This window comes from Simochromis diagramma, unplaced genomic scaffold (genome assembly GCF_900408965.1).
Source record: "Simochromis diagramma unplaced genomic scaffold, fSimDia1.1 OVJJ01000510.1, whole genome shotgun sequence".
Lineage (NCBI taxonomy): Eukaryota > Metazoa > Chordata > Actinopteri > Cichliformes > Cichlidae > Simochromis > Simochromis diagramma.
Window position 1 is genome coordinate 2,866,965 of NW_024387326.1, and position 24,294 is coordinate 2,891,258.

The 24,294-nt window shown below is 39.5% G+C and overlaps 2 protein-coding genes across 2 annotated transcripts; both read left to right on the forward strand.

The window, feature by feature from the left end:
* On the forward strand, positions 1 to 3,655 carry LOC120717751 (V-set domain-containing T-cell activation inhibitor 1-like). The gene is made up of 4 exons (XM_040005971.1): positions 1 to 349; positions 548 to 583; positions 3,317 to 3,601; positions 3,645 to 3,655. The coding sequence occupies exons 1-4, from the start codon at positions 1 to 3 to the stop codon at positions 3,653 to 3,655; spliced, it is 681 nt and encodes a 226-aa protein (XP_039861905.1).
* Positions 3,656 to 7,637: 3,982 nt separating this feature from the next.
* Positions 7,638 to 10,682, forward strand: LOC120717959 (dynein intermediate chain 3, ciliary-like). Its single transcript, XM_040006269.1, has 2 exons — positions 7,638 to 9,251; positions 10,370 to 10,682. The coding sequence occupies exons 1-2, from the start codon at positions 9,069 to 9,071 to the stop codon at positions 10,448 to 10,450; spliced, it is 264 nt and encodes an 87-aa protein (XP_039862203.1). The 5' UTR covers positions 7,638 to 9,068; the 3' UTR covers positions 10,451 to 10,682.
* Positions 10,683 to 24,294: the final 13,612 nt, after the last annotated feature.

Sequence of the window (24,294 nt, forward strand, 5' to 3'; positions counted from 1 at the left end):
ATGCTTCATCCTTCAGGGCGGGGAGTTGTCACAGTTTTGGTCCCAGAAGGAAGAGATGCCATCTTACCCTGCTCCCTCAAGCTGAGCCTTCAACATGAGGTCTTTGACTGGAAGAAAGATGGTCAGAAGGAGGTGTTCCTGTACTCTGCTCGCGACGAATACAATAACGGACGTCCGGGACAAGATGAGCAGTTCAAAGGTCGGGTCTCACATTTCTCAGAAGAGTTGAAGCTTGGTAACGCCTCCATAGTCATCAGAAACACCAAGCTGGTCGACAGTGGAGAATACTCCTGCATTTTTCCACTTCTTCAGCCAAAGCAACAAAGTTTCAACATTAAACTCATCGTTGGTGAGTTTTTCATTTTTGAAAACATCCTGAAAACACAACTAAGATCGCTGCTTTACTCACTCCAATAATGTAATAACAGAGTTCTGCATTTATGCTGAGGTGGTTCTCACTGTTAGATTGTACAGATGTAACTACGAAGCAAACAGCAGGAGATAAGCTGATGATGCAGAGTGAAAACGTGTTGTTGTTGCCTTTCAGAATGTGTCTTTAGGGACCGATCAGGTGACGTCACAGGTGAGTGATGATGTCATTAATATCCGCGACGTGTGCTGCAGCTCTGCAGGCCTGAGCATCATTTGAGAAGTGTTGATACTGAACAGCATAAACAGTTCAGTAAATCAGAGTCTGTGATGCTCTGCATTTAAGCACAGATCAGGAGAAACGGTGTTGAACCCTGTTTTTGATCTATAACCCCAATGTGTGTAAAATGTGAATAAAAATAAAATACCACGACTTTCAGGTCTCATTAAATGATATTTCATTCAGAATAGAACATAGAAAATATATCAGATGTTTAAACTGACAAAAAAAAAATTATATTTTAGGAAAAGAAAAAGGGGTCTTTTTTAATTTGATGGCAGCAACATGTCTCCAAAATGGAAGTACAGCGTCAGGTTCACCTTGTGCAGCATTCTCTCTTCTTTTAACAGCGGTCCATAAACATCTGGGAGCTGAGGAGAGCATGTGCTGGACTTTGTGACAGGCATGATGGTGAAACATCTGCACCGCATGTTGCCAAGTTCAGTATTCAGACTCTGCCACTATGAAGCCATGTTTCTTTTAATAGATCCAGTGTGCAGTTTAGCATGATCTTGGGGAAGTACAGTATAAGAGGCCTGTGACTGGACAATGTTGAAGTCCCTTGCCCACAGAGATTTCTTCAGATTTTCTGGAACTGCCATCAAATTCAAAATGATCAAATCTGGGTTCTGCTGGGAATGAAATATGGATTTGTGAGATCTGCAAATCAGAACAGCTCACAGTTAGCAGCAACATGAAGAATCTGAACAGGTTGTTGTGTGGCCTTGTCTCTCTGTGACACATGAATTTGAAGCTTTATTCAGAGTTCTGTGTGTAAATGAGTGAATGGTGCACAGCCTCTGGGTGCAGAGTTGTAGCACACAGTGCAGATGTAAACATCAGTGACATCGTCAGCCTGTTGATTTCTCCAGATCTGTCTTTAGTCTGAGACACTGTGGGTTACGGTCATGTGATAACACTCACCTGTAACAGTACTGTAACTGCAGTATACAGGGAGTGCAGAATTATTAGGCAAATGAGTATTTTGTCCACATCATCCTCTTCATGCATGTTGTCTTACTCCAAGCTGTATAGGCTCGAAAGCCTACTACCAATTAAGCATATTAGGTGATGTGCATCTCTGTAATGAGAAGGGGTGTGGTCTAATGACATCAACACCCTATATCAGGTGTGCATAATTATTAGGCAACGTCCTTTCCTTTGGCAAAATGGGTCAAAAGAAGGACTTGACAGGCTCAGAAAAGTCAAAAATAGTGAGATATCTTGCAGAGGGATGCAGCAGTCTCAAAATTGCAAAGCTTCTGAAGCGTGATCATCGAACAATCAAGCGTATCATTCAAAATAGTCAACAGGGTCGCAAGAAGCGTGTGGAAAAACCAAGGCGCAAAATAACTGCCCATGAACTGAGAAAAGTCAAGCGTGCAGCTGCCAAGATGCCACTTGCCACCAGTTTGGCCATATTTCAGAGCTGCAACATCACTGGAGTGCCCAAAAGCACAAGGTGTGCAATACTCAGAGACATGGCCAAGGTAAGAAAGGCTGAAAGACGACCACCACTGAACAAGACACACAAGCTGAAACGTCAAGACTGGGCCAAGAAATATCTCAAGACTGGTTTTTCTAAGGTTTTATGGACTGATGAAATGAGAGTGAGTCTTGATGGGCCAGATGGATGGGCCCGTGGCTGGATTGGTAAAGGGCAGAGAGCTCCAGTCCGACTCACACGCCAGCAATGTGGAGGTGGAGTACTGGTTTGGGCTGGTATCATCAAAGATGAGCTTGTGGGGCCTTTTCGGGTTGAGGATGGAGTCAAGCTCAACTCCCAGTCCTACTGCCAGTTTCTGGAAGACACCTTCTTCAAGCAGTGGTACAGGAAGAAGTCTGCATCCTTCAAGAAAAACATGATTTTCATGCAGGACAATGCTCCATCACACGCGTCCAAGTACTCCACAGCGTGGCTGGCAAGAAAGGGTATAAAAGAAGAAAAACTAATGACATGGCCACCTTGTTCACCTGATCTGAACCCCATTGAGAACCTGTGGTCCATCATCAAATGTGAGATTTACAAGGAGGGAAAACAGTACACCTCTCTGAACAGTGTCTGGGAGGCTGTGGTTGCTGCTGCACGCAATGTTGATGGTGAACAGATCAAAACACTGACAGAATCCATGGATGGCAGGCTTTTGAGTGTCCTTGCAAAGAAAGGTGGCTATATTGGTCGCTGATTTGTTTTTGTTTTGTTTTTGAATGTCAGAAATGTATATTTGTGAATGTGGAGATGTTATATTGGTTTCACTGGTAAAAATAAATAATTGAAATGGGTATATATTTGTTTTTTGTTAAGTTGCCTAATAATTATGCACAGTAATAGTCACCTGCACACACAGATATCCCCCTAAAATAGCTAAAACTGAAAACTACTTCCAAAAACATTCAGCTTTGATATTAATGAGTGTTTTGGGTTCATTGAGAACATGGTTGTTGTTCAATAATAAAATTATTCCTCAAAAATACAACTTGCCTAATAATTCTGCACTCCCTGTACTGTAGTACTGTTGTTTAATTTACTTTGGATAGTTTTTTATGGTGATTAATTTAAGGAAAATGTCATTTTCAATAACAATAACATTACAGAGTATATAATATAACAGTATATTAGTCTCCGTGACCTTGTGCTGCAGCTGTAGCTTCATGCTGTGCTCACAGGTGCAGCTCCAAAGCCTTTTGTTGGGATCCTGAACATCACGGAGGACGGGGCGCTGCTGAAGTGTGAGGTTCCAGGTGCTTTTCCAAAGCCTTTGGTGGAGTGGAAGGACAGCGATGGAAACATCCTTCCCGCTGAGGAGCCGCAGGTGTCGTACAGAGGAGACCGCTACTACGTCACCCTCCTCATCGCTGTGACCAAGACAGACACCAACGTCTTCCGCTGTGTAGCCACACAGCAGGAGATCAGCCATGTGACTGATGATGAGATCTACGTGCCTCACTGTGGTAAGATTTCTTCTTCTGTTCTCATTCTTGGTGGAATTTTCAGGTTTTAAATAGACGCTGTTTAACAGTAGTTCTGTCTACTGTTCTGTGCTGTATTAACTTTTTGTTTAACGTGTTTCAGAGAAAACAGCTGAGCTGAGGTTCTGCTGTGGAGTGGCTGTGGTTGTAGCAGCATTTTGTGGTGGAGCTCTGAGTACTGCAGTTCTGTTTGTAGTTATAAAGTACATTAGAAGATGGCAGAGAGGTGAGAATAATGATGGATTTCATATTCAGCATTAATTTTGACATACAGTATGTGTGAGGTGTAAAATTCTCAGTATTTTATGGATGAATCTTTTGGTTTAATCATCATAATGCTCTGGATTGGCTGCAGTTCTTTTTTTACAGCAGGTAGTTTTAGGCATATTTATCTAATTTGTCAAGCTAAAAAGAGAAGGAGTGATTCTTTTTAAAAAAAACCCAAAAAACTCTGAGTTATCTATTTGCCGCAGATGTAGCTTAATAAACTGTAAACTGAGGTACAAGAAGACATTTAAGGTGATGTTAGTGCTGAGCGATTGTCTCCCACAGTCTGACCATCTTATCGTCCTGCTGTATGATCACTAATGCTGTGTCCCATCAGCACCAGGGGCAGGTCAGTGGGTGGGTGATGGGCTTAACATGCAATTCAATTCAATTTTATTTATATAGCGCCAAATCACAACAACAGTCGCCTCAAGGCGCTTTATATTGTACAGTAGATCCTACAATATGACCCCCTATGAGCAAGCACTTTGGCGACAGTGGGAAGGAAAAACTCCCTTTTAACAGGAAGAAACCTCCAGCAGAACCAGGCTGAGGGAGGGGCGGGGCCATCTGCTGCGACCGGTTGGGGTCAGTCAGTAAAGCAGCAATGGACACTCTCACAGTGAACTACTGTGGGTCTCACCTGGTTTGTGATCATCTCCAAGTGTTAAACTCCAAAAGCTCAGGGACTCAAACCACAGACAGAAAACAGTAAACCATGAGAGACTTTGGGCTGTGGATTCACCACACAGTTCCTTAAAATCAGCAGAACGTGAACCTGTAACACTCAAAGGCAGCTTAATAATAATAATAATAATAATAATACATTTTATTTAAATAGCGCCTTTCAAAGCACCCAAGGACACTGTACAACAGATAAAAAACTGGAAATATACACAATGATAAAAATAGAGATAAAAGTTAAAACATACAGAAATTGAAGAATAGGCAATTTTAAACAGATGAGTTTTAAGGGTGGACTTAAAAAGAGAGAATGAGCTAATATTTCTGAGGTCCGGGGGTAGGGAATTCCAAAGTCGAGGGGCAGTGCAACTAAAGGCCCTCCCTCCCATTGTGATCAGACGAGCAGAGGGAACAGAGAGAGAAAGAGAAGATGAAGATCTGAGGCAGCGGGATGGGAGCTTCATCTGTAATAAGTCAGAGAGGTACGGTGGAGAGAGAGAATGGATAGCCTTGAATGTATACAGAATTATTTTAAAATGGATGCGAAATTTGACCGGGAGCCAGTGAAGTTGCTTCAGGATTGGGGAGATGTGGTGGGTAGAAGAAGTCCTAGTAATAATACGGGCAGCAGAGTTCTGGACACGTTGGAGCTTGTTGATAGATTTTTGTGTGAGGCCAAATAATAATGAGTTGCAGTAGTCAATCCTAGAAATAACAAGATTATGGATGAGAATGGCAGTGGCGTGAGGTGTGAGGAAGGGGCGGAGGCGATTAATGTTACGGAGTTGGAAATATGCTGCACGTGTAATATTATTGATATGCGAGTTAAAGGATAATGTGCTATCGAGAATGACACCCAAGCTTTTCACAGAAGGAGAGATAGGGACCAGCGAGTTATTGATGGTGAGAGAGAAATTGTTAATTCTGGATAGCAGTTGTTTGGTGCCAACCAGAAGAAGTTCTGATTTATTGCTGTTGAGTTTAAGAAAGTTGGAGGAGAACCAAGAATTAAGTTCAGCTAGACAGAGGATGAGGGAGGGTGGAGGAAGAGTAGAGTCAGGTTTGGTAGAGAGATAGAGCTGGGTGTCATCGGCGTAGCAGTGGAACTGAATATTATATTTACGAAAAATATGTCCGAGTGGAAGAAGGTAAATGATGAAAAGAAGGGGCCCGAGGACAGATCCCTGGGGCACCCCAGTGGATAAAGGAGAAAGCTGAGAAGTGAAGGATTTTAATTGAATGAACTGAGTGCGGTCAGATAGGTATGATTTAAACCAGGCTAGTGGAGTGTGAGAGAGACCAATAGAAGCTAATCTGCTAAGGAGAATGGGATGAGAGATGGTGTCAAAAGCTGCACTCAGATCAAGAAGGATAAGGATGGAGAGGAGACCAGAATCAGCTGCTATAAGAAGGTCGTTTGTTATTTTTATAAGAGCAGTTTCAGTGCTATGTAAAGGACGAAAACCGGACTGGAACTGTTCGTAAAGGTTATTATCAGTTAGGTGAAGATGGACTTGTGAAGCAACTATTTTTTCAAGGATTTTTGAGAGAAATGGTAGATTGGAGATAGGACGAAAATTATTAAAGTTATTGGGATCTAGACCAGTTTTTTTCAGAATTGGGGTAATAGCAGCAACTTTGAAGGAAGCAGGAACAGTTCCAGTGGTGAGTGAAGAGTGAATAATAGCAGATATGAGGGGAAGGAGAGGGAGTAAGCAGGCTTTGACGAGGACAGTGGGGATAGGATCGAGCTGGCAGGTAGAAGGCTTTGATTTATGGATGAGATCAGCAATATCAGCAATATCAGCTAAGGATGGAAGCTTATGAGTCTTCATCCAAGAGAACCAGACTGTACATAATTTAAAAAGCTTTAAAAGGTGGAGACAAAATCAGCTGCTTTTCGTTCTTACAGCTCAGCTGCTCAATTTGTATGAGCCAGAAGCCGCTCAAAGCCGTTAAACTGCTGTGATTGTATTTTAACTTGAACACATTCTTGATCAGATTCTCTTTTTATTTTTGCCTTACTTTGTTGTTGTTTTTTTTGTTGAGTAAGTTTGTTTGTGGAGAGTTTGTCTGTATTTGTAAACATGACTTTAAAAATATTCCAAGCAATAAAAATGGTGACTTTCAGAATTATGTTGGTGCTGTTAAAGCTGATAATGCTAATGACCAGTGTTGGGGAGTAACGGAATACATGTACCGCCGTTACGTATTTAAAATACAAAATATGAGTAACTGTATTCCGTTACAGTTACCGTTTAAAAAGGTGGTATTTAGAATACAGTTACTTTGTTGAAATAAATGATTACACGGCGGTACTTTCCTGTTTAATATTGAGGCGGGTCAGGACTGTTTGGGTTTTGTTTGACAGCTATGCTCTGTTGTTCCAGGCGGTAGCGTTACGGTTGCCATGGTTACAGGGTGACGCTCTCTCTCTGCGTGTTTCCTGGGTGAGAGAGCGTCTTTTTGTTGTTGTTGTTGTTGTTGTTGTGCTAAACTGAATGCTGACAGAATGCTACTGCTCTAAAGAATGTAGCATCATGGGCAGTGTAGTCCGTGTTGCAGGGAGAATGGACTGCCATACTCGTTATGTGTCTGTGAGCGCGAGGAGGGAGAAAAAGGCGAGTGGAAAAGTAGAGTTGTCATTGAGCAGAAACGGGAGCTGGAAGCATGTAAATATAATAATAACCACTGCAGCCAAGAAGAGTGCCTGACGAGCCCAGTTGTAAGTAAGCTATTAAGACTCGACTGTACGTTGTGTTCGTGTTTTCCTCCGAAACAATAAGTTCCGTTGGAGCAGCCTTTCAACGCCTCTCCACACAACAAAGTAAAGCTATTTTTCGGCTACAGCCCTACATGGAACCTGACGTATTAGTCAGAGGTCCCTTTACTACGGTTCGGACCTTCAGTAACAGTAATAAATCACAGCAATAGTACATTCACGTAGTTGTAAAAAGCATGATAATATATTAAGTAATCCAAAGTATTCAGAATACGTTACTGTCATTGAGTAGCGTAACGGAATACGTTACAGAATACATTTTGGGGCATGTATTCTGTAATCTGTAGTGGAATACATTTTAAAAGTAACCTTCCCAACACTGCTAATGACATACTTATACTATACTACTATACTACTTATACATACTTAATTGCAATGCTACAATCAAAATGCTGATTATATTTTACCATGTGTTTAATCATTATTATGTTTTGACTACTGAATTAATAGAAAAGATCTAATTCATGACATGAAAAATTTGTATCGCAGTTTTTAAATAAAAAGCCCCCAAACATCCTACTTGTGTGGCTGTTATGTTTGTGTAGCTCAGATATTGATCATCACAGCAGATAAAGATGAAGGATTTGCTTCTGTCTGTTTTCTTTTTGTTCCACTGATGATTTTCTTGTTAAGGATGATTCTCCAGTAACAGCTTTACTTCTTGCATGTCACAGGCACTGGTCCATTTTAGTTCTTTTCAGCTAAGATGAGATATAAGTTCAGGATCAAAAACAAGTCAGAAAAGGAAGATTAACATCAACATTTTAAACCTCATGGCTTTATTCCTTTGCGTCTTTCTTGTTAATCTAATTACAAGATGCAGTTGCCACATAGTCCACCAGAGGGCGACCACCTGCATTCTGTGAACCAGCAGTGCAGTAGTTAAGGACTCATATTGAATTGTACTAAGCTGATCTAACAGCTGCTTTTGGAAACTTGAAGGATGCACAGATATGGCAAACAAAGTCAGTAATGGAAAAAAAATACATCTATTCATGTACGGAGTAGCACCTGGTAGCGTTCTGTTCCCTGCCCTGTGATTGGTGGAGGAATTCTGAAAGGAAGTTAGGTGTGTGGGGACAGAAGCTGAGAAGAAGAGCGGTATTACCTGATCCGTACAGATTAATAAAAAGCCTCTCATCTGCTTGACGACAGTGATTTATTCACACGTTCCTTAAAACCAGGTAATTGGGATGCTATATAACAGTATCAACAGCTCAGTAGCTTTAGGTCATGGAGCATGCCCGATATTTGAAATCAAAAAGGGGATAAGACAAGGATGTGCTGTTTGTCTGGGCTTATCTATGGTAAATTGTCTGGTTCTCATATAGCGCTTTTTGTTTTTTACTGTATCTGAGCACTCAAAGCACTTTATACAACTAACAAGTTATTTTGGTGTCATGGTGTTTTAAAGCTTAAATGCGTAAAGTCCTTTCCTTATAGCAAACAGTCATTCTGGTTCATTATGCCTCATGTAATATTTTTAAATTCTGGAGGAATAGACTTTTAAGTACGCTTTGACTTTGAATCTCATAGATTGCCAACCACTTTCTCTGACTTTCATCAACAGGTTCTTGTCTACTGGAAATTGATTTATAGGCACAATTTCACACCACATAATGCAGCAGTAACAAAATATTTGTATTGCGTCACTTCCCACCTCTGTACTTAAGAGAATCAAGTACAGAGCAGGCTCTTCTGTGTTTTCATGGCAGCATGGAAAACACTTATGCTTACTCCAAGCACCGCTGCGAGTTTGGCCGTCAGAGTCTGTTTTCAGATTCGCTTGCTGAGCTGCTGGTGGACATCCACCCGGACCCAAGCCTGGCCCTCAACTTCAGCCAGAAGAGCCACCGGGACCTGGCCATGCAGACAGGTGTGGAGATGTCAGAGCACGAGGTGAGCCTCACTCCCAAGAGATCATGGGATAATTATCAACTAAATGATCAAAATCAAATAATAAAATAATTATTACAGAAAACGTTAAAAACAAAATTGTATGAATCTGAAGGGTCTTGATGCATGCAGACTGAAATGACTTATGTCAGTCTGAAATTACCTGCCACTTAAGTAACTTATTACTTAAACTTCATTCCAAAAAGTTTGAATAGAGATGCAAGACTAGAATATGTTACCGTGATCTGCCAGAACTTCCCAGTCCCAGTTTCTTATGTGGGCCCTTGGGAGAATTAATTGCCTGCCCCATCATAGACTGTGAGCCTGAGGAGCCATGCTGATGGTTTTCTGTAATTTTTACTGCAGCGTTTCTTTGTAGTTTGTAGAGATGGAGATGTTCTATTTTTCTGAAAACATCTCAGGCTATTGATGAGTTTTAGAAATTATTTATTAATTGTGGACACTGTCAGATTATCCTTCTTTACACAGAGAAATGTGAATAGTCTAGAGTTATGGGCAGGGATAGCTCAGTAGGTACAGTGGTGGCCCTATGATTGGAAGGTTGGGGGTTCGAATCCACTGAACAGCTCCCCCGAGGTACCCCTGAGCAAGGTGCTGTCTCTACGCACTGCTCTTTGGGTGCCCAGTGGCTTCCCACTCCTTCTCTGAGTGAATGGGTTAAATGCAGAGAGGGATTTTCCCTCGGGGATCAATACAGTATTCATTATTATTATCTTATTAGTATTGGGCTAGGATAAATCAAGCTAGAAGCAGTCCATGAACTAAAATGAGTGTGACGCTCCTGCAGTAACTGATCACATACACACATCTTGAACTGGATTGCCAGATGGGTTGAAATTATATACACAGTAAATGGACTGGTTCTTATATACAGAACATGCCTCATTCACCCATTCATAAAAGCAACTTTTCTGTGTTTTTTATCACACTCTGATGCATGCATCAGAAAGCAATTCAGGGTTCAGTATCTTGCCCAAGGGATGCAGCCAAGGACTGAACCACCAACCTTCTGATTAGTGACCTGCTCTACCTCCTGATTAACAGTGCACTGTGTGAATTGCCTGTCTGTGTGAATCTCAGGTGCTACTTGTTGTTTTCAGGTGAACACAAAACTTCACGAGACAAGAAGCTGTGGAGTAAACCAAGTGGAGGGGGTGGCCCAAGGACATCGACCCTGCTGACAAGGAACAAACAAGCCTTTTCAGGAATAAGGTGGAAAAGGACGAGTGCTACATCAACAGTGTTCTGCAGCTGTGCAGAGTAAGATCCAAATGAATCCACAGCAGTCCACCTAGTCTTACTATGATGCATGCTGTCTGGTTGGAGTTTTGGGTAGATGCATGTTGGCGGGATGGTTGCTGGCTTTATGGATGGTTGGGTTAATGCAGGTTTGTTGGTTGGATTGATATTGAATGGATATTGAATTGAATGGATTCCAGCGTGCCGGTGGTCTCAAACATTCAGTGCCAGGATGTCAACTAACCCTCGTTAGTGAAGGCTTCACAGTCGTAGAACCTCGTCATAGTTAAATTCTGTTTTAATTCTGTTTTTCCCTGTGCTCTCAGCAGCCCGCTGGATGCCAGCTCTTCACCTGCATATTCCTGACCTCAGTCCGACGCCGGTCTGCTCGCAGCTTCTTTGTTCCACGCGCCTGCCTCTCTGCCCAGCTTGCAACAGTTTTTGTGTTTTCGGACTCCGTTCACACCTCACCCGGACCCCTCTCCTTTCCCATCTACGTCTCGCCTCCACCTGCAGAACTAAGACTGTTACTAATTACTGCCCATCACATACCACAGAACGTGTTGACGTTTAATGACATTACGTCACAGAACGTGGTGATGTCATAGTGACAGTCCTTTCATCCTTTGATGTTCAAGTCCTTAAATAGACGAAACCTGTCAAAGTGAATTGATTATGAAGCTATCGTTTTGTTGGAGTGATACAGCACATAAAAAGCAGAAATGAGTTCGAAACCTAACAAAGACAGAGATGTTAATTTCTTGAAAACAATGGTTAACAAAAGTGAAAAAGAAAAAGAAACATATGCCAGACAGTTCGACCAAAGACTGCATCCAATGATCGACGAGGTTGAAAAGCTTAAAACAGAGCTTGACTACTTCAAAAAACTGCATACAGTCAATAAGAAACGGATCGAGGATCTAACAAAAGAAAACAATGAACTTTTGCAGAATAATACGATGCTGGGTTTGGTCTTGGATGACAGGACAAATATCTCAGACAAGTTAAACTCGATAAAAGATGACAACGAAGCTCTCGTAAAGTTCCGCGCAGAGACGGAGAAAACTCTGGCTGAACTTAAAGAAAAACATGAGGAAGACTTCGAAGTCCTGCAAGGACTGCTGGAAACAGAAAAAGAAAAGGTGGCACATCAGGAATTTCACAACAGCCAAGTTGTTGAATTATTATTGAAACGCCACAAAGAGGGGAAAAAATAAGATGCAGCAATTTTACAAGGAAAATACTAAAACTCGAAGACAAAGCTAATGCTGCAGAAAGAAAGTTAGAAAATGTCATAGAAATGTATGATAACCAAATAGAAAAGCTTGAGAGGTATGGAATCAGAACGATGCCACCTTGAAACGAAACCGAAAAAAATATTGAAACCGAAAAAAAAAAATTGTAACTGAAATAAATGTACTGAAAAATCTTGTATTGAAACCGAAAAAAAAATTGATAGTGAAAAACAATTAATTGAAACTGTAATTTTTTTGTTTTCGCTTACAATTTTTCTTTTTTCGGTTTCAATCCATTTTTCGGTTTCAATCCACTTTTCGGTTTCAAACCATTTTTCAGTTTCACTCTGCTGGCACTGTTTTGGCATACGGGGGCGCGCTGGGGGGCGGGGATTCCGACCCGCATGTATTTGCATATATGCTGACCAATGACTGGAGAAAACACTGACGACGCGGCTGCGGTCACGGACAAACTCGCACGTGTCTGTTCGGGAATGGCAAATGCCGAGAGGTCCAGCGTTTACATTACCGACTATTTCAAAGTGACAGCCTGAGGTGTTCTTCAGTAAATTGGACTACCGGACAGGAGGACCTGAGGCCCCACCGCATTATCTTTGGTAAGTTAAATGTGTTTGTAAGCTAATCCGTAATTTAGGTCCTTAGCTAGCTACCTAAGGACCTAGCTAGCTAAAATGAGCACTCGGCTGTCAGGGACACTTGTTTTGTAAAGTTCGTTTAGCTAACCCGTGCAGGTGAATGAATTTACCCTGACTAAAGAAATCAAGAGAAACGCACCGGGCTGCTCAGTGACTAACCATGGTTACTGTACTTTTATTATGAGTATTATACTGTAAGAGCAACAGGCTGGACTCTGCTTCTGCTCCTGTGCAGAGCTGATTATTAAATATGTGCAAACAGCAGCATGTTTTCTGTCGCTTTCCACATGTGGAAGGACATTAACGCCAACTTTTAAATTCCCCTTATTAGTCAATAGCTACGGATTAAATTGCAAAGCCCGATACTTATGTACTGAAACCAACTACTTCCGCTTGTCAGCTTAAGTTAAAATGTTACATTTTTCCCCTGATTATTTTTTTAGCTTTTTTTTTTTTTTTTACTGAGTTTGTTACAAATATTCAGGTTAAAAAACTGTCCAAATTATTTTTATTGAATTATGTTCACAAAGTCACATGTTCAGTACTCTGTACAGCTTGCATCCTTTAGGACAAATAATTTGAAACATTAATATTTCTTGTTCAATACTGAGCTGATAACACCTCTGTATGTTGTGACCAGGATGCAGCAGCAGACTGAACCTCGACTGAAACCTGCTCCATCATCTCATCTTTGCAGATGTCCATTTATAAAGCATCAACAACTCAAAGGTAAACATGATATTAGAAAATGTGTTAGTAAGGCCTTTAAAACAAATAAAAAAAATAAAAAGCTGTCGGCAGAACTGTAGGACTGAACAACTTCAGATCCCGAGTGTGTGAGGACGGAGAAGGATCAGCTCTATTTCAGATTTGAGAGATAAACTTTATATTTCAGTTTGTGATTACAGGGGCTGTCCTCAGATTCAGACCTCAGCACCACCCAGTGACAGCAGACAGATCATCCTATATCTTCAATCTTTGTAGTAACTCCAAAATTAACTGAAGAAAACAGTACAAAGGTTAAAGTACCACATGTGCTGTCAGTGAAAGCTGCAGCTGTTTTATTGATAAATTTAAAGACAAAAAGTCAAAAGGATTAATCACCCCAGTAACTGTGTCACTATACATCAGCATTAACAGTACCTCAGTTTGGTGTTTCAGAAAACTGCTGATCTCAGACCTGCACAACTTCTGTTTTAAACACTGAATGTACTCAGCTACATGAAGAGCACATGATGTTTTCTCTGACACAATTAAATAAAACCTGATTAAAGTCAAAGGTTGTTACTTGTATTTGAACTAAAAACTTGTGATCTGGAATTCTTTCACTGTTTTTTGACAATAGTGTGTTATTTATCATAAAGTAATTCAGAGTCATTCATACTAGAGTAACCAGTGAGCACAACATATTTAACTTTCTACAGGACTTAAAGCTATTACTATAGCTTATAGCTATAGCTATTACTTAACTCCACTACTGTATAGTTCTGTGTAAATAATCATTCTGTACATATGATAATTTTTAATCCTACAACTGTTTACAACTTGCATAGTTCACATTTCTGTATAACTGTATATCTCAGATTTCTGTATAGTTTTTCATATTTATATCCTGTTCATAGCCTGTACATAGTTTGTAGTCACTACAGCCTGTACATACTTATAGTTATAGAATATTCTTAACATACTTCATACCATGTACATTGTAACATACCATAATAGACCCATTTCTGTAATATACTTACATATCTATATTATTGCTAATATATATTGTAATATATCTATATCATGGCTAAAGCACCTCTGGATGGATGCAAACTGCATTTCATTGCCCTGTACCTGTGCATGTGCAATGACAACAAAGTTGAATTCTATTCTATTATATTATGTAAAAGTCCAGACCCTCTGAGGATTATCTGAGTACTTCTAACATTACACAAAGCAAAGGTCTCCATCAGTGTTCATGAAATGCTGGGTTTATCCTTTTTGTGAGGGAGCTGCTGGTGAAGATCACGAGCCCTGCTTGATCCTGGCGACGAGTTTCAGTCTTCCTGGTGTTTCTGAAATGATGCCTCTCACTGTGGGTCAACAGAACTTCTGGCACAGGACAGCTGTAATGAAAGAAATTGAAGAAGTTTTGGAAAAAAAAAATCTTGGAAATGCCCTAAATGTGAGAAGCAGATTTTGTATTTACTTTTCTTTTGCCAATCAAGATAACAAAGTATAATTTTCACCATACAATTACTAACCTTGTCATCTCCTGCACTGTCTGTTTTGGGCTCTGGGCTTGTCCTTCCCAGCGCTCATGAGACTGCTTTGCTGTACTGTGGTATGAGGTGCTAACCTGTTGACAGTGTTGGGAAGGTTAATTTTAAAATGTATTCCACCAAAGATTATAGAAGTAATGTATTCTGAATACTTTACAACTACATGAATGTCCTATTGCTGTGTGATTTATTACTATTACTGAAGGCTACTCGCCATACCAATACCAACTAGATGTTAAAATCTTAATATAAATGAGTAACAGTAGGTGGACATTAGGTAAGGCTGCACTTTTTGCAGCGATCTCGTGTAGAAAACTATTCAGCGCGTATATAAAACAGGTCAGCGGCTCCGAACCGTAGTAAAGGGACCTCTGGCTAATATGTCCGGTTCATGTCGGGTTCGTAGCTGAAAACTAGCTTTACTTTGTTGTCTGGGTCAAGTTTGCTAGCGAGAGACAGAGAGAGGCGTTGAAAGGCTGCTTATTGTTTCGGAGGAAAACAAGAACATGGTGTACAGTCGAGTCTTAACAGCTTACTTACAGCTGGGCTCGTCAGGCACTCTTTTTTGGCTTTAGTGGTTATTATTATATTTACATGCTTCCAGCTCCCATTTCTGCTCCGTGACAGCTCGTACTTTTCCTTTCTCTCCCTCCCTCGCTCACAGACACATAACGGGTATGGCAGTCCATTCTCCCTGCAGCACGGACTACACTGCCCATGAGGCTACATTGTTTAGGGCGATGCCTGTAACACTCTGCTATTGCCTTCATATTAAATAATTTTTGTATAATAATTTTTAGAGGCTCTTATTGCGTGTTTTGTTTGGGTTTCCACCGGCGTGGAATTACCAAAAATAGAGACTATAGCCTAACATATGAAACAGGAAAATACCGCCATGTAATCCATTTATTTCAACAAACTAACTGTATTCTCAATATCACCTATTGAACAGTAACTGTAACGGATACATTTACTCATATTTTGTATTTTAAATACGTAACGCCGGTGCATGTATTATGTTACTGCCCAACACTGCCTGTTGAGATCCTGAGATCCGCTCCTAGAACACCGGCCTCCAACTCCTGAAGAGACACGGGTGTCCCTAAATTTAGCAAATATTAGCTTCAGGCTAGCTTGCTACGACGAATAGGCTAATACCAGCATTTTACCACAACTTCACCAGATGTAGCTAAAAAAACTAAACTAATGTCCAGTCCAGTGGGACAGCAAGAAAAGATGACAAAAAATGATTACTTACTTGCGGTTTGGAGGTTCAAGCTGAAATTGAAGCAGCCATTGAAAGACGGGAAGAGAGAAAGATGGCAGCTTGGTCAGCACTAGTGGCCTCTATAATGTATGCAAATGCATGCGGGCCGGAAACCCCGCCCCCCCCAGCGCGCCCCCGGACGCCAAAACAGTGCCAGCAGATTGAAACTGAAAAATGGTTTGAAACCGAAAAATGGATTGAAACTGAAAAATGGATTGAAACCGAAAAAAAATGGTTTGAAACCGAAAAATGGATTGAAACCGAAAAAAAAAAAAAAAATTGTAAGCGAAAACAAAAAAATTACAGTTTCAATTAATTGTTTTTCACTATCAATTTTTTTTCCGGTTTCAATACAAGATTTTTCAGTACATTTATTTCAGTTACAATATTTTTTTTCGGTTTCAATATTTTTTTCGGTTTCGTTTCAAGTTGGCATCGTTCTGATTCCATAGAGAGAAGAGTAAAAATTAGTACAGGTGTGACCGCCAATGCAGTTAAAGAACGCGAGGAGGTTTTTTTTGCCCTTTATCCCCGTCCCTCTTCTCCACTGTTTCTCCCCCCTCTTCCTTTCTTCCTTTTCTTTTCCTCATTCAAGTCAGTCCCGTATCTAGCAAGTGAAAATAAAAAATGGTCAATTTGGTAGAGTAAATCCGTTGGGCATCTTTTCTCGCCTTTAGACAATAATTCTGATGGCAAAAGAACCAAACGGGACAGGCAAAACTTCATTTAAAAAGAAGTACAAGGGCTTAGCTGTTTCATTTGAAGATGCTTTATTCAAACAAAGAAAAAAACTAATTGAACCAGTGAACTAGATTATCGAAAAGTATACTTCATTGAAATTAATCAAAATGTCTAACCCGACGAAAATGAAAATAAAAATAAATAAATAAATAAATAAAAATCCAAATAAAAAAACATTTAGATTTTTGTTTACTATATATGAATGCTTGTGTATAAATACATAAACAATACACATATGCTCTCATGCTTTCAATTGTGTAATTTAAATGATCTAGGTAGCTCTGTTTTGGAAGTTCAGTTCATGCTAGAAATGTGTTTTGGAGTTTTTATGTGTTTTTTGGAGTTTGTACGTGTTTTGTCTCTAGGGGCCACCGCATATATTTATATATAAACATATATAAATAAAACCACTTTTTTTTGTACATTAGTAATTCCTTTTGTGCATAATTTTATATTATTGTTAATACTAAATTAATTAAAGCAACAAAACAACCTGAAGAGCCGGTTCAGAGCCGAAAGAGCTGGCTCTTTTTAGTAAGCCAAACCGAAAGAGCCGGTTCTCTAAAAAGAGCCGAAAATCCCATCACTATTATGCACAGATTTATTTGCGCAGAATTTATGTTTTATTAAGAGGGCATATTTGACTTGCTTTTCTTATTTGTTTCAGTATTAATATAGCTACTTTTTGTATTATTCATTTATGTATTTGAGATAAACCAAATCCAACACAAGACTTTTTTTATGTTCGCTGGAAGAGACATTTTGATTTTTAACTTGCTTTTTGTTTACTTTTGCATTTGTTGTTTAAGCCACATAAACACTGGAACAGCCTGTAAACACGGTTATAGTGGAGAAAAGAAGCTAGAAATTTTTTTTTAATAATTTAATCTAAATAAATTTTTTCGGTTTTTTTTCTGAAACATGAACAAGGACTTGAATTTTGTGTTATTTAAAAACACGTATTTAATTATTATTCAGTGTTGTGTGTGCTAGCAAACTGCCAGCCTTAAACCTAAAAAAAATCCACGATTTTATAGAACTAGACAATGCATTTCCTGAAGAAAATTTCAATGTAATGATTATTTATGAATACGTTTTGTATTTAGTATTTAGTTTTATAAAGTAAATGCTGACCACACAAGTTTCCTTCTGGATTAATAAAGTTTAAAAAAATATCTGTAAAGTGTTATGAAATATAAAAATGTTTTTGTTGAGAATATGTCCACACAAAGTAATTAAATAGGGCATTTTCTGTTATTTAACAGAGGTTTTCTGTTTTATAATTACACTGCAGTTTGGACGACAAGCTTCTGGAACGTTTTTAGGCATTTTAGGCATTTGTTCACATTTTGCAATTTAAGCCCCAGAAAAAAAAAAGATTTTCTTCTTTTATTCCAGCAGCACTCCATTATCATGTACACTGTAAAATCTAACATTGTGTTTAATTAAAAAATATAAGGATATACTAAACTCAATTTTTATCAGTTTGTTTAAATAAGTAGTTTTTATTCAAAAAGCTGATCAACCCAGTTTATTTGAGTTGTCTTGAATTGGAAAAACTAAGTAAACTAGAAATTTTGCTTCTCAGTGCAGGCTTTTAAAAGATATGGTTTGAAAATGCCATGTCACTGCTATCCTCCTCGCTTTGCACAGATTAGTCTGCATGTTCATGGCACCCACATTTTTTTATTGGGTTAGTTTGAGCAAACCTGGGTTCAGATGGAGCAGCTTGAGCTCAAGAGATAATTTCTGTGATTTTTTGCGTGATACTCTGGCTTGGAAGTAAACTGTTTTTGTACCTTCTTTCAGTTTAAAACCAGGTTTTGAACTTGCTAGCTAGCCAGCTTGTTAGCCTAGCATTAGCCTAGCGTTGCTGCTGCTTCTCAGCTCATGTTACGTAGAAAATTAACCCCACAACTTTAAAATTCATTTAAAAATTGCTCAGTGACATTTTCTGTTGATTGTTTGAAATTGAAAAGTGAGCAGCTATTAGAGCAGCGGTCCCCAACCCCCGGGCCTCGGACAGGTACCGGTCCGTGAGTCGTTTGGTACCGGGCCGCGAGAGTTGAGGCTCAGGTGTGAGATTAGTTTTCAGGGTTTTTATCGGTTTTCAGCGTTATTTTGTTATTGTTTTTATCGTTTACTCGGCTTTCCTTGGTCTTTTCACGTGTGTTATGAATAAATCTTCTTTTTTTTGGTACCGGTACTAGTTTTATTTTGTTGTATTAATCCGCGACACCTTAGAGGCCGGTCCGTGAAAATATTGTTGGGCATAAACCGGTCCGTGGCGCAAAAAAGGTTGGGGACCGCTGTATTAGAGGACAAAACTTTTTCGGAAGGTGCAGCTCTTAGGGGGTAGGGACTTTTTTTCTATCCATATTTATGTTTGGCAATGTGTAAAAAATATCCAACCGACATTCGTCAGTCCAAAAAAGGATAATAGGTGATATATTCGCTCCCGTGACCTTTTGATGGGTGAAGCAATGTAAGGGAAATTATGTCTTTTCTGTTTTTCTAATTTAAGCTTGAGTTGAATGTCTTTCACTCTAGATTTTAGATGACCTATCTCTTATACTTCATTGCCAGCCTTTTCGATAATTTGGTTCACTGGTCCAATGAGCTCCTGTCTTTGTTTGAATAAAGCGAAAGACTTTACCATACCATTGTACTTCTTTTGAAACTATTCCAGCTCCCGTTTTTTATCTAGTAAAGCTGTCTCTAGATATTTGCATCTGGTACATAGACAGTTCAGCTGTTTTTCGAGAAACTCCTTTGTTATTCCAACAAAGGGGGTGCCTTCAACACCGTCTACGCATTTCTTTTTCAAGTTGAGGAACATATCCCTAAATTTCACCTTTTCTTTTCCCGGAAGTGAACTGCATTTGGAAATGCCTTTCCAAAGGACAAAATGTACTGTACAGTTCTTCTTGGAAGTAGTGCTCTTTCTTCTCCAGCCAATTAGCATTGTGTATAAATTTTTCTCTTTGCTTTATTGTGGAGCACAGTTTCTCTTCGAGACCCACCTTTTCACCCAGTGCCTGATTGTGTGCCGTTTTCACTTTATGCCTGTCCACTGCTGTCTTTCTGTGTTTTTTCTGTGTCAATTTGGTAAAGTAAATCTGCTGGGCATCTTTTCTCGCCTTTAGACAATAATTCTGATGGCAAAAGAACCAAACGGGACAGGCAAAAAAAAAAAAAAAAAAAAAAAATGAACGCGAGGAGGAACATCAATTGTCGCAGTATTGGATTGAGGTTCTTTTGACACATAATACAAAGTTACAGGACTAAAATGAATTAATGGATAAAACTGTGAAAGAATTAACAGACGAGAAAGATCAAATGGGCAAAGTAATAGACGACCAAAAGGCCCAGAATATAGAGATCAAACGGAAATGTCAGAGAAATATTAGGGCTCTGGCCTTGGAAAAGAAAATGAAGGCTATGGTCGAAGATGAAGTTGATTGTTTGAAAAAGAAAAATGAAGACCTAAAAAGGCCCTAAGCACAGAGCAGGAAAACCACAGAAAGACAGCAGTGGACAGGTATAAAGTAAAAACGGCACACAATCAGGCACTGGCTGAAAAGGTGGCGCTCGTAGAGAAACTGCGCTCCACAATAAAGCAACGGGAAAGACTTATAACCAAAGTGAATTGGCTGGAGAAGAAAGAGCGCTACTTCCAAGAGGAATTGTACCAGTGCATTTTGTCCTTTGAAAAGGCATTAGGGTTGGGGTTAGGGGGGTTAGGTTAGGGGAATGGGTTGTCTTTGGGTTGTTTTATTGCTTTAATTAATTTATTATTAACAATAATATAAAATTATGCACAAAAGGAATTACTAACGTAAAAAAAAGTGGTTTTATTTATATATGTTTATATATAAATATATGCGGTGGCCCCTAGAGACAAAACACGTACAAACTTCAAAGCACATTTCTAGCATGAACTGAACTTCCAAAACAGAGCTACTAGATCACTTAAATTACACAATTGAAAGCATGTGTGTATTGTTTGTGTATTTATACACAGGCACTCATATATATTCAACTAATTTAAAAAAAGTTCATTTTCCTGTTACTACCACACACCAAATCCGGTCGTTGGTACTTGCTGGCTTGTGTAGCCACTAGGTAACAAAAGCTCAACACTGCGCCTAGCATCCTGGAGCACTTGTGTTGTCTTTTGTATGTGTTTTGAGTTTTTATGTGCTTCGGAGTTTTTACGTGCTTCTGAGTTTGTACGTGTTTTCACGTGTTTTGGAGTTTGTACGTGCTTCAGGGTTTGTACGTGCGGACAGTCTCGGTGGTTGTGTCCTTGGGCAAGACACTTCACCTACTGCCTACTGGTGATGGCCAGAGGGGCCGATGGCGCGATATGGCAGCCTCGCTTCTGTCAGTCTGCCCCAGGGCAGCTGTGGCTACAACTGTAGCTTGCCTCCACCAGTGAGTGCCACGTCAGGAATTTCACAACAGCCAAGTTGTTGAATTATTATTGAAACGCCACAAAGAGGAAAAAAATAAGATGCAGCAATTTTACGAGGAAAATACTAAAAAACTCGAAGACAAAGCCAATGCTGCAGACAGAAAGTTAGAAGAGGTCATCGAAATGTATGATTCCAAAATAGAAAAGCTTGAGAGAACAGTAAAAAATAGTAGAGGTGTGGCCGTCAATGCGGTTAAAGAACGCGAGGAACAACATCAATCCTCGCAGTGTTGGATTGAGGTTCTTTTGACACATAATACAAAGTTACAGGACTAAAATGAATTAATGGATAAAACCGTGAAAGAATTAACAGACGAGAAAGAGCAAATGGGCAAAGTAATAGACGACCAAAAGGCCCAGAATATAGAGATCAAACGGAAATGTCAGAGAAATATTAGGGCTCTGGCCTTGGAAAAGAAAATGAAGGCTATGGTCGAAGATGAAGTTGATTGTTTGAAAAAGAAAAATGAAGACCTAAAAAGGCCCTAAGCACAGAGCAGGAAAACCACAGAAAGACAGCAGTGGACAGGTATAAAGTAAAAACGGCACACAATCAGGCACTGGCTGAAAAGGTGGCGCTCGTAGAGAAACTGCGCTCCACAATAAAGCAACGGGAAAGACTTATAACCAAAGTGAATTGGCTGGAGAAGAAAGAGCGCTACTTCCAAGAGGAATTGTACCAGTGCATTTTGTCCTTTGAAAAGGCATTAGGGTTGGGGTTAGGGGGGTTAGGTTAGGGGAATGGGTTGTCTTTGGGTTGTTTTGTTGCTTTAATTAATTTATTATTAACAATAATATAAAATTATGCACAAAAGGAATTACTAACGTAAAAAAAAAGTGGTTTTATTTATATATGTTTATATATAAAGAGACAAAACACGTACAAACTTCAAAACACATTTCTAGCATGAACTGAACTTCCAAAGCAGAGCTACTAGATCACTTAAATTACACAATTGAAAGCATGTGTGTATTGTTTGTGTATTTATACACAGGCACTCATATATATTCAAATAATTTAAAAAAAAAGTTCATTTACCTGTTACTACCACACACCAAATCCGGTCGTTGGTACTTGCTGGCTTGTGTAGCCACTAGGTAACAAAAGCTCAACACTGGTGCCTAGCATCCTGGAGCACTTCTGTTGTCTTTTGTACGTGTTTTGAGTTTTTATGTGCTTCTGAGTTTTTATGTACTTCTGAGTTTTTACGTGCTTCGGAGTTTGTACATGTTTTCACGTGCTTTGGAGTTTGTACGTGTTTTTACGTGTGTTGGAGTTTGTACGTGCTTCAGGGTTTGTATGTGCTTCAGAGTTCGTACGTGATTTGAAGTTTGTATGTGCTTTGTCTGTAGGGGCCACCGTAAATATACTTTTATTTATTCACTCCACATAAAATGTAATAAATAAATCATATAATACAAAAATCAACTATTCACATTTCAACTTTTAACTATTTAAATTTTCAGCTTTTTCCTTTTACAAATTTAAAGTGAAACAACACAAAACACTGCAAACCACAACACAATTAAATATAAATTAAAATATGAAAACAAAAAGAAGATGCATATTCTCTGTCATATGGACCTGCATGAATAAACTTTCTGAATCCTTTATCATCTGCAAGTGAAAATAGTTGTGGATGATTACTATACCTTTCTAATGTGACCTTGTTGTCCCTGGCTCTCTTTCTCTCTCCTGCTCTGTTCCTGTGCTACTGAGTGTAACTACCGCCCAGCGTAAAGCACAAGGCTCGCATGCTGAGTGAAGCAGAAAAAAAGTGCGAGAGAGAGAGAGAGAGGCTGAGAGAAAGAAAAAAAAAAAAACACGTGACGGCTCGCGATAAGGAGCCGGCTCAAAGACCCGGACCCATCACTATGGCGTGACACAGAAAAGTGGTGGGTGGAGTTGAGAGCTCTGCCCATCGGGGATAAGTCCCAAGACATATTGTGCTGCGATAACCTGGTTCACTAGAAAAATAATGACTCTCGCTGCGCCCTCTGTCTTCCAGTACTCTGAAGCGAAGAGACAGACGGGACGGCTGGGGATGCCACCGGGTTTTCCTTGCCCCGCTCCGATTTTACTCGATTTTAATGCTGTGCCTGATGCCACCAAGGTTTTAGTGTTTATGTTTTATGGTTTTTACTGTGTGTTCTCCCTGGCCAGGGCTGTTTTAATTGCTTTTAAACCTTTTTGTACAAAAAATTATATTTTAGTAATTCAGTTTTATATTGGTCTATTCCCTTGGCTACTCCACTGCTCTGTCCATTGCTTTGGAGGGTTTCCCTCCTTAGAATAACACCTGGTGACCACTTACACAAGGACTGCTGGAAACTGAAAAACAAAAAGGTTGCGCGTCAGCAATTTCACAACAGCCAAGTTGTTGACTTACTGGTGAAACGCCACAAAGAGGAGAAAAATCAGATGCAGCAATTTTATGATGAAAATACATCAAAACTCACAGACAAAGCTTATGCTGCAGAAATAAAGTTAAAAATCGTCATAGGAATTTATGATAAATATAAATATAAATATATTATATAAAGACGGTGATGTTAATATCTTGAAAAAAATGGTTAACCGTTTAAAAGGCAAATGTCAAAAAGAAAAAGACACGTATGCCAGCCAGTTTGACCAAAGACTGCACCCAATGATTGATGAAGTTGAAAAGCTTAAAACAGAGCTTGAATACTTCAAAAAACAGCATACAATCCATAAGAAACAGATCGAGGATCTAACAAAAGGAAACAATGAACTTTGGCAGAATAATAAGATACTGTCTTCTGTTGTGTACGACAGGACCAGTTTTTCTTTAAGTTCTGCCAGAGTTTTCTCCGTCTCTGCGCGGAACTTTACGAGAGCTTCGTGGTCATCTTTCATGGATTTCTAGCATGAACTGAACTTCCAAAGCAGAGCTACTAGATCTCTTAAATTACACAATTGAAAGCATGTGTGTATTGTTTGTGTATTTATACACAGGCACTCATATATATTCAACTAATTTAAAAAAAAAAGTTCATTTTCCTGTTACTACCACACACCAAATCCGGTCGTTGGTACTTGCTGGCTTGTGTAGCCACTAGGTAACAAAAGCTCAACACTGCGCCTAGCATCCTGGAGCACTTCTGTTGTCTTTTGTATGTGT